Source organism: Hylobates moloch, unplaced genomic scaffold (genome assembly GCF_009828535.3).
Source record: "Hylobates moloch isolate HMO894 unplaced genomic scaffold, HMol_V3 SCAFFOLD_4, whole genome shotgun sequence".
Taxonomy (NCBI): domain Eukaryota; kingdom Metazoa; phylum Chordata; class Mammalia; order Primates; family Hylobatidae; genus Hylobates; species Hylobates moloch.
Window position 1 is genome coordinate 27,368,207 of NW_026652279.1, and position 14,374 is coordinate 27,382,580.

At 49.7% G+C, this 14,374-nt stretch overlaps 1 protein-coding gene across 2 annotated transcripts; it reads right to left on the reverse strand.

Moving 5' to 3' along the window:
- Window positions 1-310: 310 nt before the first annotated feature.
- On the reverse strand, window positions 311-7,693 carry GHRL (ghrelin and obestatin prepropeptide). 2 transcript variants are annotated; one of them, XM_032149700.2, is made up of 6 exons: window positions 7,588-7,693; window positions 5,445-6,196; window positions 4,814-4,950; window positions 4,489-4,602; window positions 1,497-1,605; window positions 311-691 (listed from the first exon to the last, which is right to left on the reverse strand). In XM_032149700.2, the coding sequence occupies exons 3-6, from the start codon at window positions 4,919-4,921 to the stop codon at window positions 672-674; spliced, it is 351 nt and encodes a 116-aa protein (XP_032005591.1). In that variant the 5' UTR covers window positions 4,922-4,950; window positions 5,445-6,196; window positions 7,588-7,693; the 3' UTR covers window positions 311-671. The 2 variants fall into 2 exon arrangements, with proteins under 2 accessions (XP_032005591.1, XP_058294121.1); XM_058438138.1 differs by having other exon boundaries at window positions 4,489-4,605.
- Between the last annotated feature and the right edge of the window lie 6,681 nt (window positions 7,694-14,374).

The window sequence follows — 14,374 nt, forward strand, 5'->3', positions numbered from 1 at the left end:
CTTCAAATTCACTCTTGGGCATTCCTGTCTTCCTCTCCAATCTTGAATGGATGTTGGCTCCGATGATGTCATCCTGAAGTTTCTTTGTCCACACAGCCCTGGCTGGTTGTTAATAAGCTGTTAATGCAGCCTTGCACTCAGGAAGCCCTGATGTTTGAAGGAACTGCGTCTTTGTTCTTCCTCTCTTCCCTCTTTCTCTTAGTCCCACTTTATCTCTTCTTTCTCTTCTTCTCCCTCCTCCTTTTCCCCTCTCCCTCCTCCTCTTCCCCTTTCCCTCCTACTCTCCCCCTTTCTCTCCTCCTCCTCTAAGAAACCCAGTCTTAATTCCACACAGTGCGTGCACATGCAGTAGCTTCTCTGCTTGAGCGAGCTGGTGTGATTAGGTTTTCTAAGCATGCACACTGGCCTTGCTACTTGTCCTTTTATTCCCTTCCCACAGACCATAGACCAAGAATTATTTTTATTTGTATTATTTTGATTTTTTTAAAGTGAAATGTTAACTTTTCCTCTTTGAAATACATTCCCATTTGGAACATCAGCATACAGTTTGAACATTTATTCGCCTCTTGAGCTTGTACAACAGTCATGGGAGTTGCTGCAGAAGCAAGCGAAAAGCCAGATGAGCGCTTCTAAGCTTAGGAGGAAGAGAGGTGAGTAAGGCTCGTGGGCGATCACTTGTCAGCTGGGGCCTCTGGAAAGCAAGAGGTTGAGTCAGAATTCTGGGTGCACCGTCCTGCTAGTGCTTTTCTTCCACTGTGGTGAGATTGGAGGTAGGATGTAATGGTGGGGGTTGCGGGGAAGCACTGGCCTTGGAGTCAGAGGGCGGCACTCAAGTGTGGACTGTTGTGCCCTGGGCAAGTCACCTCAAAGCTCTGAGTCTTGGTTTCCTCATTTGCACAGCGGGGTGAATGCTACCCCTGCTGTTCCCCAGGGGTGACGGGTCACCGCCTTGGTGAGGACAGTGCTTTGCAGATGTGCAGGTGTTTTGCCACCTCAATCAGTTGGGCGGTTTCTTTTTTTTTCTTTTACAAGATGAGGGGATTCAAAGCAAACCCTTTGCTTAACTCGGGAAGCTCTAATATTTGAAGGAACTGCTTAACAGGCTGCAGAACCTGTTCTGAGTGCTATTTTGGCACCAATTCCTTTTTGTTTGTGGAGTAAAGTTACGCAGTGAAGATGGTGTAACACCAAATGTAGACTCTCACAATAGGTAAAATAGCTCCATTTTACAGTTAAGGAAGCTGAGGTTCAACTGAGGCCCCAAAGCTAGTTAATGTACTAGTTCTTAGAACATTCTTTGAACACAAAGACTGTGATGAACTCCCGTCTGAGCCACTCACAAATACTAGCCAACCACTCTCCTGCAGATCTTTGGGAAAGGGAAATTAGAAGTTCTTTTGGAGAGGCAGAGGTTGGGGAAAACTCGTCACCCACAGAGTGAACTCCCACATGGGGCTGCAAGGAAACCGAGCAAACCCGGTCCAGGCAGGACTCACCTTTGGCCTCTTCCCAGAGGATGTCCTGAAGAAACTTCCCCAGGGCCTGGCTGTGCTGCTGGTACTGAACCCCTGACAGCTTGATTCCAACATCAAAGGGGGCGTTGAACTAGGAGGCAGGGCAGGGAGGACCCAGGAGATATCAGAGTTCATGCCCGTCCCCATCCCAAAAGGGGCTCTGGGCTCTCTGCTCTCTCCTCAGGAGTGGAGAGGGAGAATGGCCTTTGGGCCCCAGCAGGGACTGCTGAGTGATACCTCAGCCAGGTTCTCTTCCTTTCTCAGGACCATAGCTCACCTTCCCACTCACCATCTTTCAGACACTTACCTTGCAGTCTCATGCCTCTCAGCCTTAGCCTCTAATGGGATTGCTGATAAAAGCTGTGGTGTCCCCTAGTATGAGATTTTTTTTCTCCCTTGCAGTTTTGAAGACAAAAGGTTGAGTCACCAGTGGCAGCATTTCAGGCCCTGGCAGGGGGTCTGCCCATCATTCTCAGCACTGGCCTGCTGGCCTTCTATTCCTTCCCTGCTCCCAGCTCTTTCTCCTTTCTCTCTTGTCTGTTTCTTCTCCTTTTTCTCCTTCCCTAGGTATTTTTTCTCTCATATGTATAGACCTTTCTTTGATGCCTGGAAAATCAAAAGGAAGCTGATGTTTTCCTAGAAAGAAGCTCTGAGCCAAGTTTCTGTGCCTCCATTTCTTCCCCTCTGCAGGGAGAGCGCCCCATCTCTTCCATTTTCCAGGCATTCCTGAGATGATTTACTGGAGCTCAAAGCTTTGGGTAAGTGGGAAGGAACTCTGCTGCAGCCATGTGGCAGACTTCCCTTGAGAGCAGAGATTGTCTCTGCCAGTGGCTACCTCGGTGCCTGGCCATGTTGGGCACTGACTTGTCTGAGTCAGGGAAGGATCTTAGTGCTGGGTCATTTGGTCCTCACAGTAGAAGCCCAGGGAGTTGGAGGCCAAGGACTAGAATACAGGACTTTTAAACCCATCTGGCCCTGAAAACTGCTTTAGTCCCATTGCCCCTCCTCTGCGTCAGGCCAGGCGTCCTCAGTGCCTCCCTGTGGGGTAGGTGCTACCACTGCCCGTTTTACAGGTGAGGACAGAGGCGCAGAGAAGCTGTTAAACAACCAATAGCTATGCGTTCCCTTTTCGAAATCTCCCTCCCCTTAACTCCACCGTGAAGGTGGACCCAGTGGGGAATGACATGATTTATTATTATTTTTTGTTTTTAAGGAAAGTTGGGGCCTTCCATTCCCTCCAGTAAATACTCGTTTTTCTTCTACCGCTGAGGCAAATGTGGGGTGGCCGATCACCTGGCAGACGTCTTAGGAAACACGAGCACCGGCCTGGGAAAGTGCTGGCTGGTGGGGGGCCAGCTTCCCTCTTGGCCTCAGTGGCCCATCTGTTCAATGGGAGTGGGACTTGGTCTCCAAAGTCTTCTACTCTGAAACTTGATTTTGGGAGGGAAACGTTTGGGGGGAGGTAGAGGGGCCTGAGATGAGAGAGGTGGGTGGGACACTAGGTTGTGAGGGGTTTGGTAGTGGGGTGCTCCAGGGCTCTGCAGCCGCTCCTCTTCCGGCAGCCCCAACATCCCCCAGGCGTTTGACTTCTGGTTCTAGCCAAGGCAGTATGGGTCACGTGCTCCAAGGCTAGCTTTCACAGAAACTGCAGAGTTCCCGCTGTACCAGCCCCACCTTGCGTCATCAGCCACCAAGACCTCTTTCTCATCTGGGCTACTGTGCAGCTCCGCTGGCTAGGGTGACCATGTGTGGACCTGGCCATCTCACCAGCAAAATAGCCTGGTTTTGGCATAAGGGTATGCAGCTCGTTCAAATGGGAATCTAGCAGATCCCATCGTGTAGAGGAAAGGTCTGAACACCGCTAGGCGCTGGTGAGGATGAAAGTGAGCAGGGGCTGGGGGAAGCTTCTGACGGCTTTATTCTTCGACTGGAGAAGAGTATGGTGAACAGGCAGGCAGAGGCCAAGGTGGGCACATTTCACTCCTCCGGAAGGAAGAGGTCTCCCCTGGGCCACTGTGCGCTGTCTCTGTCCATCAGACCAGTGAGGAGGAAGAGGGCTTGGGGACTGGAGTCAGCCCTGACCTTGTGTTGCGTCTCTTCCACACACCGCTGTGGTACCTTGGGCAAGTGAGTTCACCTCTGAACTGTTCCTTGGCTCTAAAGTGGGAATAATGCCAACCCTGCTTACCTCACAGGTTGTCGTAGGGAGGAGGTGGGCGGTTAGAGGTGAAGTTGGTATCCTTGGGCACAGCGTCTAATAGCTGCCATCATTAAGTGCTACCTTGGGGGAATCCTGCCTTAGCTGCGAAATGGTGTCGCCAACCAAATACTTAAAGAAACCATTCCCTGAACCACAGCCACAGGAAGGTTGTATAGACAACCCCGTAAAATCCTTTACTCTCTCCTCCTCTCCATCCTTGGGTTGTCTTAGCTTTCTCCTTGCCCCACGCACGATTTGTCAGATCAAATCGTCCAGACCTGCCCTCTCCTTGCCTCCAGGTGAGGTGAGTGGGTGCCGGAGCCTGGGCTGGTGCCAGCCCTCCCATCCAGGGTGCTGTTTTGAAGCACTCCACCCCCCAGTTCAGGCCCTGGAAGCCCCTGAGTAAAACATGGTTTTCTGCAGAGAAACATCTTCAGTCTGGGCCTGCCGTTTATTTCTGGGTGTCTTTGTCTCTGGGCACTGTATTTTCTGTCCCCTTTGAGTCACCTGGAGGCTCTGGCACCCTCTCTCCTCTGCCCAGGCTCCTTCCATCCCTATTCTGTTGTAGCAAAGTTACTTCTCCTAGATGTTTTTCTGTTAATGGGCAAAGACCTCACAGAGCCCAGGGCAGAGCTCAACTCCTATGGTACTGGTTTTATAGTTCTGGGGAGCTTGTAGTTGGGACCCTGTTCACTGCCACTTCTCCCTGCCCTCCCTCTTCCCTGACCCACCCTCCTCACTGACACAGAAGCATAAAACTGCAGGGGTACCAACCCGGATTTCCAGTTCATCCTCTGCCCCTTCTGCCTGACCTCCATCTTCTGGGCGGAGCCAGCCTTCTAGAGCTCGGGGCTGCAGCTTGGCTGGTGGCTTCTTGGACTCCTTTCTCTGCTGGAAGGGGGAAATAGTCTCTTTAGGACTATAAGCCCCCATGTCCTTCTAGAAACAGTGAGGTCAGACCCAGAGTCCTTTGTGCTCTGGGAGAAGGCTAAAGCCCAGAGATTGTGCTGCTGCTCCAGGTCACAGAGCTGGTTGCTAAGTGGCAGGGCTGGAACAAGATACCCTAGTCAGCATGTGGGGCTTTGTGGGGAGGTCTCACCTGGACTCTCTGGTGTTCAGGGCTCAGGAAGCTGGAGCCTGCCATGGCCAAGTCCAGCCAGAGCATGCCGAGGAGCAGGAGGCTGCAGACGATCCCTGGGGAGGGCATGGCCTCAGCTGGGTTGCAGACAGGTGGGCCTGGGGGAGAGAGGGTCTCCAGGCAGCTGCCTCACCTTCTTATGTGCCTCTGAGCTTGCTCAGGTAGGAGCCCAGCAAATGGCGTGAGGGGCTTTACCATCTGGGGGGTCTTGACTGCTGTATAGAGAGGACCCCCCCGTCCACCTCCCAAGGTAGAAGAGAATGGATGTGTGTTCTCTTCTCCAAGGCTGTTTAGGGCAGAACGCCTGGCAGCAGGACTCGATAGGGGTTGGGGGTCCTCCCCAGTGCCTTTTGTCCCAGGCTCTGAGGAGCGAGGAAGCTGAACCAGCAAGGGCCCCAGGGGACTTAGCAGGGAGGAGGGTTAGAGGCAGCTCCTAAATGAAGCTTTGTCTTTCAGCCAGACAGACTCAGATTGTCCAACATCCCCTGTGTTTAGAGGGGACTCCTGAGGCCCAGAGAAGTTAAATGGACGGGCAGCAGTCACGGACAATAAACCTGTCAGCAGGCGCACACGGAGAGTAGAGGGAGCCTACCTGCAATTCCTGGCGGAGGTGGTGCCTGGTGGCTCTCGGGTCCTTACATAGGATGACTGGTGTTTGTTTTAAACCAGCAACCCCATCCCAGAGGTGGCCTAGCTTCCGTGGGGCTGATGTACATTCCTTGGGAACTAAAAATGTTCATGTCCTCTGGGTAGAAGTCAACAGTGGAGGTCAGATGCCCTGCGGGATTGCTGGGTTGGCGAGGGGTGAAGCATGTGCTCCAGCTGTCCCTGGAACACAGGGTGGCGGGGCACCCCAAGTGGGCATGGCCCTGGTGGAGGAGGGAGGGAGGAGAGTGGCTCTGGGGTCTGGGTGCGGCTTTGTTGCTGTGTGACCTTAGCTTACTCGCCCTTTCTCCCTGGGTAAAATGAGGCAGTCATCACTAGGAGAGCTCGGAGAGCTCTGAGACCTCCCCAGTCCGGCGCCCCGTTGTTTCCCATGTGCTGTTGCTGCTCTGGCGTCTGTGAGCCCTGGGAGCCTGCAGGGAGTCAGGCTGGTGATTCTACACCTTCCCGAGGAGGAGAGTCCCACCTCCTGGTTGAGCAGATCGCTCCTGATCGTCCTCTCCAGAGAGTGGGTGTGGGGATAACTTCAGCCAGTGGCTATACTTCAGTCATTTCTGCCAGGTGCTGTGACATGACTGCCTGGCCTGGCGTTTTTTCACATAGCAGCTTGCCTTGCCTTTCCCCAGCAGCTTTGGTCCCTATTTTAGTGGATGCCTCTTCTGAGAGGGAAGTGCATTGGACCTGGAGGTGGAAGATCTACACTTAGCACGGGCCTGGCTCCTCCCTCATTGACTGGCCTTAGGCAGACCACAAATAATTCCCCTTACCCAGAGTCTTTGAGGGTGAAATGAGGCGATGGGGGAAAGTGGCTTCTAACCTGTGAAACACCCTGCAGATGACAATGGTTTCATACCAGGCCCATAGGACTTCCCAGCACAGGCCAAGGCCACTGCCTCATTTCCCTTGGCCCCAGGAGTTTCTTCCTTTCTGGAGTCCTTCATCCAACTGGGTGCCCAGGCAGGAACCCCTAAGGGCCAACAAGTTGTCTGCAGAGAAGTTCTAGCAGTTCAGGAGAGGAGCTCACCTTAGGCTGGGGCTTGCGGCAGGGATGTTAGCAAAGGCTCCAGGAAAGAAGCCTGTGGTGAACTTGGGGCAGGGCTTTGAAGGGAGGGCTTTGCGGCAAGCAGAGGGGAGGTGAAGGCATGGGTAGAGTACGTCAGGGCAGCAAGAAGAAGGCTGGGTGGCTTGGGGGAGGGTGGCGATGGGGTCATAACAAAAACATTAGAAGGTGGTTTGGGGCCAGGTGATGGATGCCTTGGGAGCTGCTAGCCCAAGAAGTTTGGGCTTTTTTTTGCAGAGGGCAGCCACTGAGGATTCTTGAGAGAGAGACCATAGAATGAATGAAAGAGTTGGAAAGACTTGAAAGCTCTGGGAGGCTGAATCCTTTATTTCGCTGGAAGAAAAACTGAATGCCAAGAGGGCCATACTTTGCCCAAAGCTATACAGCCATCAGGGGCAATGCTGGGACTCCCCCATGGATCTCTTGACTCCTAATACAGTGCTCTTTCTGATATGCCATCTGGCTCTGTAATGAACATTGTGTTCCAGGAAAATCAGTCTGCGCTGAACAGGATGGAATTGGGGCAGGATGTCCAGTGAGGAGGACATTGAGGCAGTAGAGCAGTTGATTGCCAAATGACCGCCTACCCTGACTTAAAAGATCAACCTAAGGGTGGATTGGAGCTTTCTAGAGTCTCTTGGGACAGCAGAAGCGCAGGCCGGGTTGGACTGAATCTTTAAGTGGGACATGAGGGATAAAGTACCTCCTGTTGGTAAACATCTCACCACCAGCCCACTGCGGTGGCTAAAATCCCACCTTTAGTCCCAGCAACATGTGAGCATGTCACCAGGAGGTCTTCACAGGCCTGTCTGCCACCTGAGTGTAGACATCTTTTGGCCCTGGAGCCCAGAGAGGCCGAATGTGGAGAGGGTGGAGAGAGGTCTGTAGTCCTCAGAGAAGACGTGCAGCTTTTTCAGAGCCACCAACCCCATAAAAAAAAAAAAAATCCTCAAACAGAAAAACCCTAACTGTGGTGACCAGGTACCTCCTGAGACCTGAAGCCTCCACTTACTTGGACCCTGGAGGCCTCTCCGGGCACAGCTGCCAGTGTTGATCTTAGATAAGACCACCAGCAAGTAAACACCCACTGCGCAAAGCTGTGTTATCTTTGGGGAACTGAAATGTCCCCTGGGAGTTGGAAACTCCCCTAACCACATACCACAGAGTCGAGGAAGGAAGAGCTGATGGACAGAAGAACCATGGCGGGAGGAGGCACCCGGAAGCTACCTCGCTGCCCTGTCAGTTATGGAATGGAGGAGAGATGCCGGCTGGAGGACACAGCAAATTTGAACCAAAAGGAGCTTGGAGGAAGCCTGAGTGACCTGGAAGGGACTGGCTGACCTTCCTTATTCTTTCCAAGTGTGAATGATAACCAAGCCCAGTTTGGCAACTCCTTGAGGGTGAGGATGAAGCCCTGTTCTCCTTTTTGGAACTTGGTGGGGGCTCAGGAAGCAGGTTCTCTCCAGTTGGTGGCTTTCCTTTCTGTTGCGGGTCTCTCGAGGGCCTGCCTTCATGAAGGCACATGAGTGACTCATCATTTGTGAATTAATTGCTATAGGTAAAGGGCATCCGAGAACAAATTATCTTCATAGACTTTTCATTATAATTTTATTTGTACTGATAATTAGTTGGTTTAGCAAACTCTTTTTTCATAGATTTGGCTAAACGTCAGTCTGAAAGGGGTAAATTCTGGGGTTCTAGAAAGAGATTTTATTCTTTGATATAGGGCTATTTGGTGGGGTTTCTTTTTGTCCTAGTTGTAGCTTCCATAATTTCTAGATTCACATTTTCCAATAGAAATATACAGGCATACCTTGGAGGCATTACAGCTTTGGTCCCAGACCACAATGAAGTGAGTCACACAAATTTTGTTGGTTTCCCAGTGAATATAAAACTTATGCTGGTACCATACTATAGTCTAAGTGTGCAACAGCATATGTCTAAATGAATATACATATATTTTTTTTTGAGACAGGGTCTTGCTTTGTCACCCAGGCTGGAGTGCAGTGGCACTGTCATGGCTCACTGCAGCCTCCACCTCCCTGGACTCAGATGATCCTCCCACCTCAGCCTCCCCAGTAGCTGGGACTACAGATGCACACCACCACACTTGGTTAATTTTTGTATTTTTTGTAGAGACAGAGTCTTGACTTGTTGCCTAGGCTGGTCTTGAACTCCTGGCTTAAGTGATCTGCCTGACTTTGCCTCCCAAAGTGCTGGTATTACAGATGTGTAGTCTTTGAAATCCAGTGTGTGTTCTTACAGTGCATTTCAATTTGGACTAGCCATGTTTCAAATGCTCAGCAGCCACATGTGGCTCATTCTAGATAGGCGGCCATTGCTCTTAAATCCTCCCTAACCTTAGCCATGCTTTCTCATCCCTCCTCTTCGCGAAGCTCTGCCTCTCACTGGGGCTTCCCTAGCTTCCGGCCATCTTGGGGCCAAAGCTTTAACACTTTGCCTCTCTTGTGTCTTCTGTTCCCCTGCAATGGCTTCTGCTTTCTGCCTTAAAATACACCCAGGTTCCTAATCCTGAAAACGTCTGTTGTGCACCGATCCCACCCTCCCCTCGTGTTACCATCTCCATTTCCTTCCCCTTTCCTTGTGTCCTCTTCTTTGCTGTGTCCTGGCCCTTCAAAACTTGAACTTGACTCTCATCCCCACCGCTGTACTGAAACTGTTGTCTCAGCATTGCTGATCATCCAGCCTTTTAGTCTATGGACCGCTAAGAGCCATAGGACCTCAGGGTGGGACGTGGCCTGGAGGGCCATCTCATCTCAATTTCCAGAGACAGACCTGTGTTGGGTTGTGTTGGATTCATGAGGAAAGCTTCATAAGTTTTATGCACATTTATAAGACTCCATCCTTGGATTCTGATCCAGTAGCTCTGGCGTGGGGGCCTTAGAATCTGTTTCAAGTATCTCAGGTAATTTTGATTATAAATTATCAAGTATCCCAGGTAAATTTTGATTATAAATGCTTGCTTCCAGCAGAAAATTTAAACATATGGAAGATGAAGTCTTTCTCTCTGAATAACCCAATTCAGTTTCCACTAATGTGAATATCTTATATAACCATAGTACATTTATCAAAATTAAAACACCAATGTTAGCACATTACTGTTAATCTCCAGACTATTTGTAAGTCACCAATTTTTCCATTGTCCCATCTGTTCTTCCTTTTCTTTCTCTTGTCATAACCACTTTTAGAGGGTTTCGAATGGTATCATTTTGTCTTCACCGTCGGCTTATTAGCTATACTGTACTGTTCTATTCTTTGAGTGGTTGCTCTAGGATTTACAAATATGACTTCAACATATTGCAGAATACCTTCAACAACTACGATATCATTTCACAGATAGTGTAAGAACTGCACCACAGAATGCTTTCATTTCCCCACTTCTATTCTTTGTGATATTATTGTCACACATTTTATTTTTACATAAGGTATGAGCCCCACAATGCATGTTAAATAGTCAAAGTTTTTAGACAGATTAAAGAAATTAAGAAAAAGTCTTATGAACTCAGGTATTTACTATCGTGTTGCTCCTTATTCCTTAGCGCAGATCCATTTTTCTTTTTTATTTGAGACAGGGTCTCACTGTGTCACCTGGGGTTGAGTGCAATGGCGTGATCTCAACTCACTGCAGCCTCCACCTTCAGGGCTCAACTGATCCTCCCACCTCAGCCTGTAAAGGGATATCGGAGTTGTTGAAGGTATTTGCAATATGTTGAAGTCATTTTTTTTTTTTTTTTTTTTGAGATGGAGTCTTGCTGTATTGTCCAGGTTGGAGTGCAGTGGCGTGATCTTGGCTCACTGCAACCCATACCTCCTCGGTTCAAGCAATTCTCCTGCTTCAGCCTCCTGAATAGCTGGGACTACAGGCTTGTGCCACCACACCCAGCTAATTTTTGTATTTTTAGTAGAGATGGGGTTTTGCCATGTTGGCCAGGCTGGTCTTGAACTCCTGACCTCAAGTGATCCACCTGCCTTGGCCTCCCAAAGTGCTGGGATCACAGGCATGAGCCACTGCGCCGGGCCTGAAGTCGTATTTGCAAATCCTAATTTTTGTATTTTTTTTGTAGAGGCAGGGTCTCACCATGTTGGACAGGCTGGTCTCGCACTCCTGGGCTCAAGCAATCCTGCTGCCTCAGCATCCCAAAGTTTTGGGATTACAGGTGTGAGCCACTGCGCCCAGCCTGTTTTTCATCTAGTATTTTCCTTCTGCCTGATGGAAACTTCTTTGACATTTCTTGTAATGGCAGCTCTGCTGGTGATTAATTCTTTCAGCTTTTATTTGAAAGAGTCTGTATTAAAAAAAATACATATTTTCACTAGGTATAGAATTTGAGGCTGACAGGTTTTTTTTTTTTTGAATTTTTTCAGTACTTTAAAGATGTTAATTTTCTTATGGTTTGCCTACTTTCTGATGAGAAGTTGGCTGCTGCTCTTTTTTTTTTTTTTTGAGACAAGAGTCTTGCTCTGTCACCCAGGCTGGGGTGCAGTGGCGCGATTTTGGCTCGCTGCAACCTCCACCTCCCGGGTTCAAGCAATTCTCCTGCCTCAGCCTCCCGAGTAGCTGGGATTACAGGCACCTGCTACCGTGTCTGGCTAATTTTAGTAGGGACGGGGTATCACCATCTTGGTCAGGCTGGTCTCGGACTCCTGACCTCGTGATCCACCCGCCTCAGCCTTCCAAAGTGTTGGGATTACAGGCGTGAGACACTGCGCCTGGCCTGCTGCCACTCTTATATTTGTTCTTCTGGATGGAATGTCTCTTTTTTTCTGGTTGCTGGAAACATGGGCTATTCCCACCCCTATGTGAGCTCCAGCTGCTTGGTCTATAGGTTTCACCCTTCATATATGAAGGTTAGTACTTGGCCAAAGACTCCAGGAGACCCTTCAGCTCTCAGGAGCTTGCTCTGTGCAGCTTCCTCCTCTTGTCCTCCTCTGCCTTCAGTTCTGCCTTGGTCTTTTTTGTTTGTTTGTTTGTTTTTTGAGACAGATCCTTGCTCTTTCGCCCAGGGCAGAGTGCAGTGTTGTAATCTCTGCTCACTGCAACCTCCGCCTCCCTGGTTCAAGCAATTCTCCTGCCTCAGCCTCCCAAGTAGCTGGGATTACAGGGGTGCACCACCATGCTGGGCTAATTTTTGTATTTTTAGTAGAGACAGGGTTTCACCATGTTGGCCAGCTTGTCTCGAACTCTTGATCTCAGGTAATCTGCCCGCCTTGGCCTCCCAAAGTGCTGGGATTACAAGCATGAGCCACCGCGCCCGGCCTGCCTTGGTCTTCCTGAACTCTGACTTCTCTCTCTTCAACTCCCGGAGACTACTAGACTCTGGAATCTCTCTTTACCTTTTGGCCCAGAAACTGCTTCTGGGTAGTAATCTGGGGCATTTGTTGTGCTTACGTGTTTCCCTTTTCCCAAACACTGCCTGTTGTCCTATGTCTGAAAGCAGTAGTTGTTTCATGTATTTTTCGTGATTTCCTAGTTGTTTATAGTGTGACGGAAATTTTTATTTATTATTAAAGAGACAGGCTCTTGCTGTGTTGCCCAGGCTGATCTCAAACTCCTGGGCTTAAGAGATCCTCCTCCTTCAACCTTCCAAAGTGCTGGCCACTGTGCCCAGCCAGGGAAATTATTTTTTTTTAGACAGAGTCTCGCTCTCTTGCCGAGGCTGGAGTGCAGTGGTGCAATCTCAGCTCACTGCAACCTCCGCCTCCTGGGCTCAAGCAATTCTTGTGCCTCAGCCTCCTGAGTAGCTGGCACTACAGGCACACACCACTGCACCTAATTTTTGTATTTTTAGTAGAGATGGGGTTTTGCCATGTTGGCCAGGCTGGTCTTGAATTTCTGGGCTCAAACATTCTGCCCGTCTTGGCCTTTCGAAGTGTGGGATTACAGTTGTGAGCCACCATGCCTGGCTGGGAAATTCTTACAATCGTTAATCCTTTATATGCAGAAGTGGAAGGTCTCCCCTTAGTGTTTCTGGACTCGCTTGTAAATGGAAGCCTGTGAATCTTCTAGTTTTGGGAGTTGTTTTCACAGTGGCTTGCTGAGTTTTGTACTCAGAATGGATGAGTATTTGATGGCAATTTTTGGGGTCTCTGGCTTATAGCACCATAAAAGCTCCCTTTTCTTCACCCTGCTGATCTCTCAGAGGTATTGTGTCTATGATGGCTTTGGCCTGCTCCATGTTCTAGGGTCTGTGGGTTTCTTTTGCTGTCCCAGTTGCTGTGTTTTTGCAAAAGGATTAAAAACATATGGCTGCTAGTGCCATCTGGCCCTAACCAGAGCTCTATGCCTTTTAAATTTCCCTTACTTTTATCTCATTTGGGCTTGACAACTGCCCTGCAAGTTTTACAGATATTATTTCTATTTGACTAGACTATTTTGTGGTAACAAATTTTGGGGTCTCCTCTTACCCCAGGAATGGTTAATGTGTTGCCACTCTAAGTATAAACAACTATTATGGTGCCAACTTCATTTAGCTCCCAATTATCTTAACCGATCCTTGGTGGTAAAAAATAGAGCACACAGGGACCCATTAACCTACCACCAACCCAGAGTGACACGGGACTAGTTCCTTCTTGGTATTTTCTTGGTGACAGCAGCTGGCACCATAGGAAGCCCAGGCCCAGGCTTGAGGAGCACAGAGCGTACAGGGAGGCAGACGTGGGTATGGTTCAAGGATTGTGTAGAACTCGACACTCAGTGGTGCATGCGAAGGTGCCTTCCTGGGCTTTGCTTTTCTGAGTAAGGGAAGGAAGGAAGCAGCCGTTTTCATGTTGGTCTCAGAGGCTTGGGTTTTGTGGAGTGACTGGGAGGCTGACTGAGCCAGGCCATGGCCTATCCTCACCTTTAACCAAAGCAGTTTCACTTTTTTCTATGTTACATAGTATGAGCAAAGATTTTTTTTTTTAAAGGGGGTTTTGCTGCTGAAAAAGGAGGGAAGGACAAGAAGTAGGCAGACTAGGGGTCCCGAGGTGAGTGGGCTGACCTTTTATCTGGACCTATGCGTACAAAGGTTTGGTGTGAGAACACCCTTGGATTACAGCTGAGGAGAGCCCCCCAGCTCCCACCCTGATTCTACAGTGGGGAATAACTCTTGAGACGGGCCAGGCTCTGATGCTGGCTTTACGTTTGCACAGTCCTGGGCAGGGCTTCTACCTTATGAGCGCTTCCTCATCAGTGAACTGGGGACCACCCACACAGGGTTCTTGTGTTGCTTAGTGAATGTGTGAAAGATCCAGTGTAGGGTCTGGCTCACTGCAGGCTCAATGATGGCTGTGGCGATTGTCAGGGTCACAGGGCCTCTGCTCAAAGGTGATACCTGGTTGAGGGTCAGTTAGGTCTCCCATCATGGGGCCCTCCTTTCCCTGACAGGGTCAATAAACTAAATGAATCGTGCCCACTTTCTGGGCCAGCATCTTAACTATTGGTGTTTGGTTAATACCACCTTGCATCTGCGTGGCATTTTGTGGGTCACCAGATGCACTAGCATGTTTGAGTCTTGCAGCCATCCTGGAGGGCAGACTGTATTAGTACCATTCTGCAGAAGAGGATGTGTACCGAGAGGGTAAGTAGCAGACCCAGGGCTACAGTCCTTGTCACCAAAGGCTGAGTCCAGTGCTCTGCATGGTGCTTTCAGTATAAACTGAATGCAGTGACAAGCCACCTTTGTGGGTGGGGTTGAGCCAGGCCATCACAGCCATGGCCTTTGTGAATGTTTGTTCTAGTGCATGGACTGACAAGAGTCAAACTGAGCTGGGGCGGGTGGTTAGGATAACAGCAGGAA

What these genes read in the sequence shown, in the direction of transcription:
- GHRL (XM_058438138.1), bottom strand. Translation starts at nt 4,921, where the DNA reads ATGCCCTCCCCAGGGATCGTCTGCAGCCTCCTGCTCCTCGGCATGCTC. An exon ending in AGGATGAACTGGAAATCCGG is followed by an intron (nt 1,606 to 4,488) that starts GTTGGTACCCCT and finishes CCTGCCTCCTAG; the next exon opens with TTCAACGCCCCCTTTGATGT. An exon ending in CCTCTGGGAAGAGGCCAAAG is followed by an intron (nt 692 to 1,496) that starts GTGAGTCCTGCC and finishes CTTGCTTTCCAG; the next exon opens with AGGCCCCAGCTGACAAGTGA.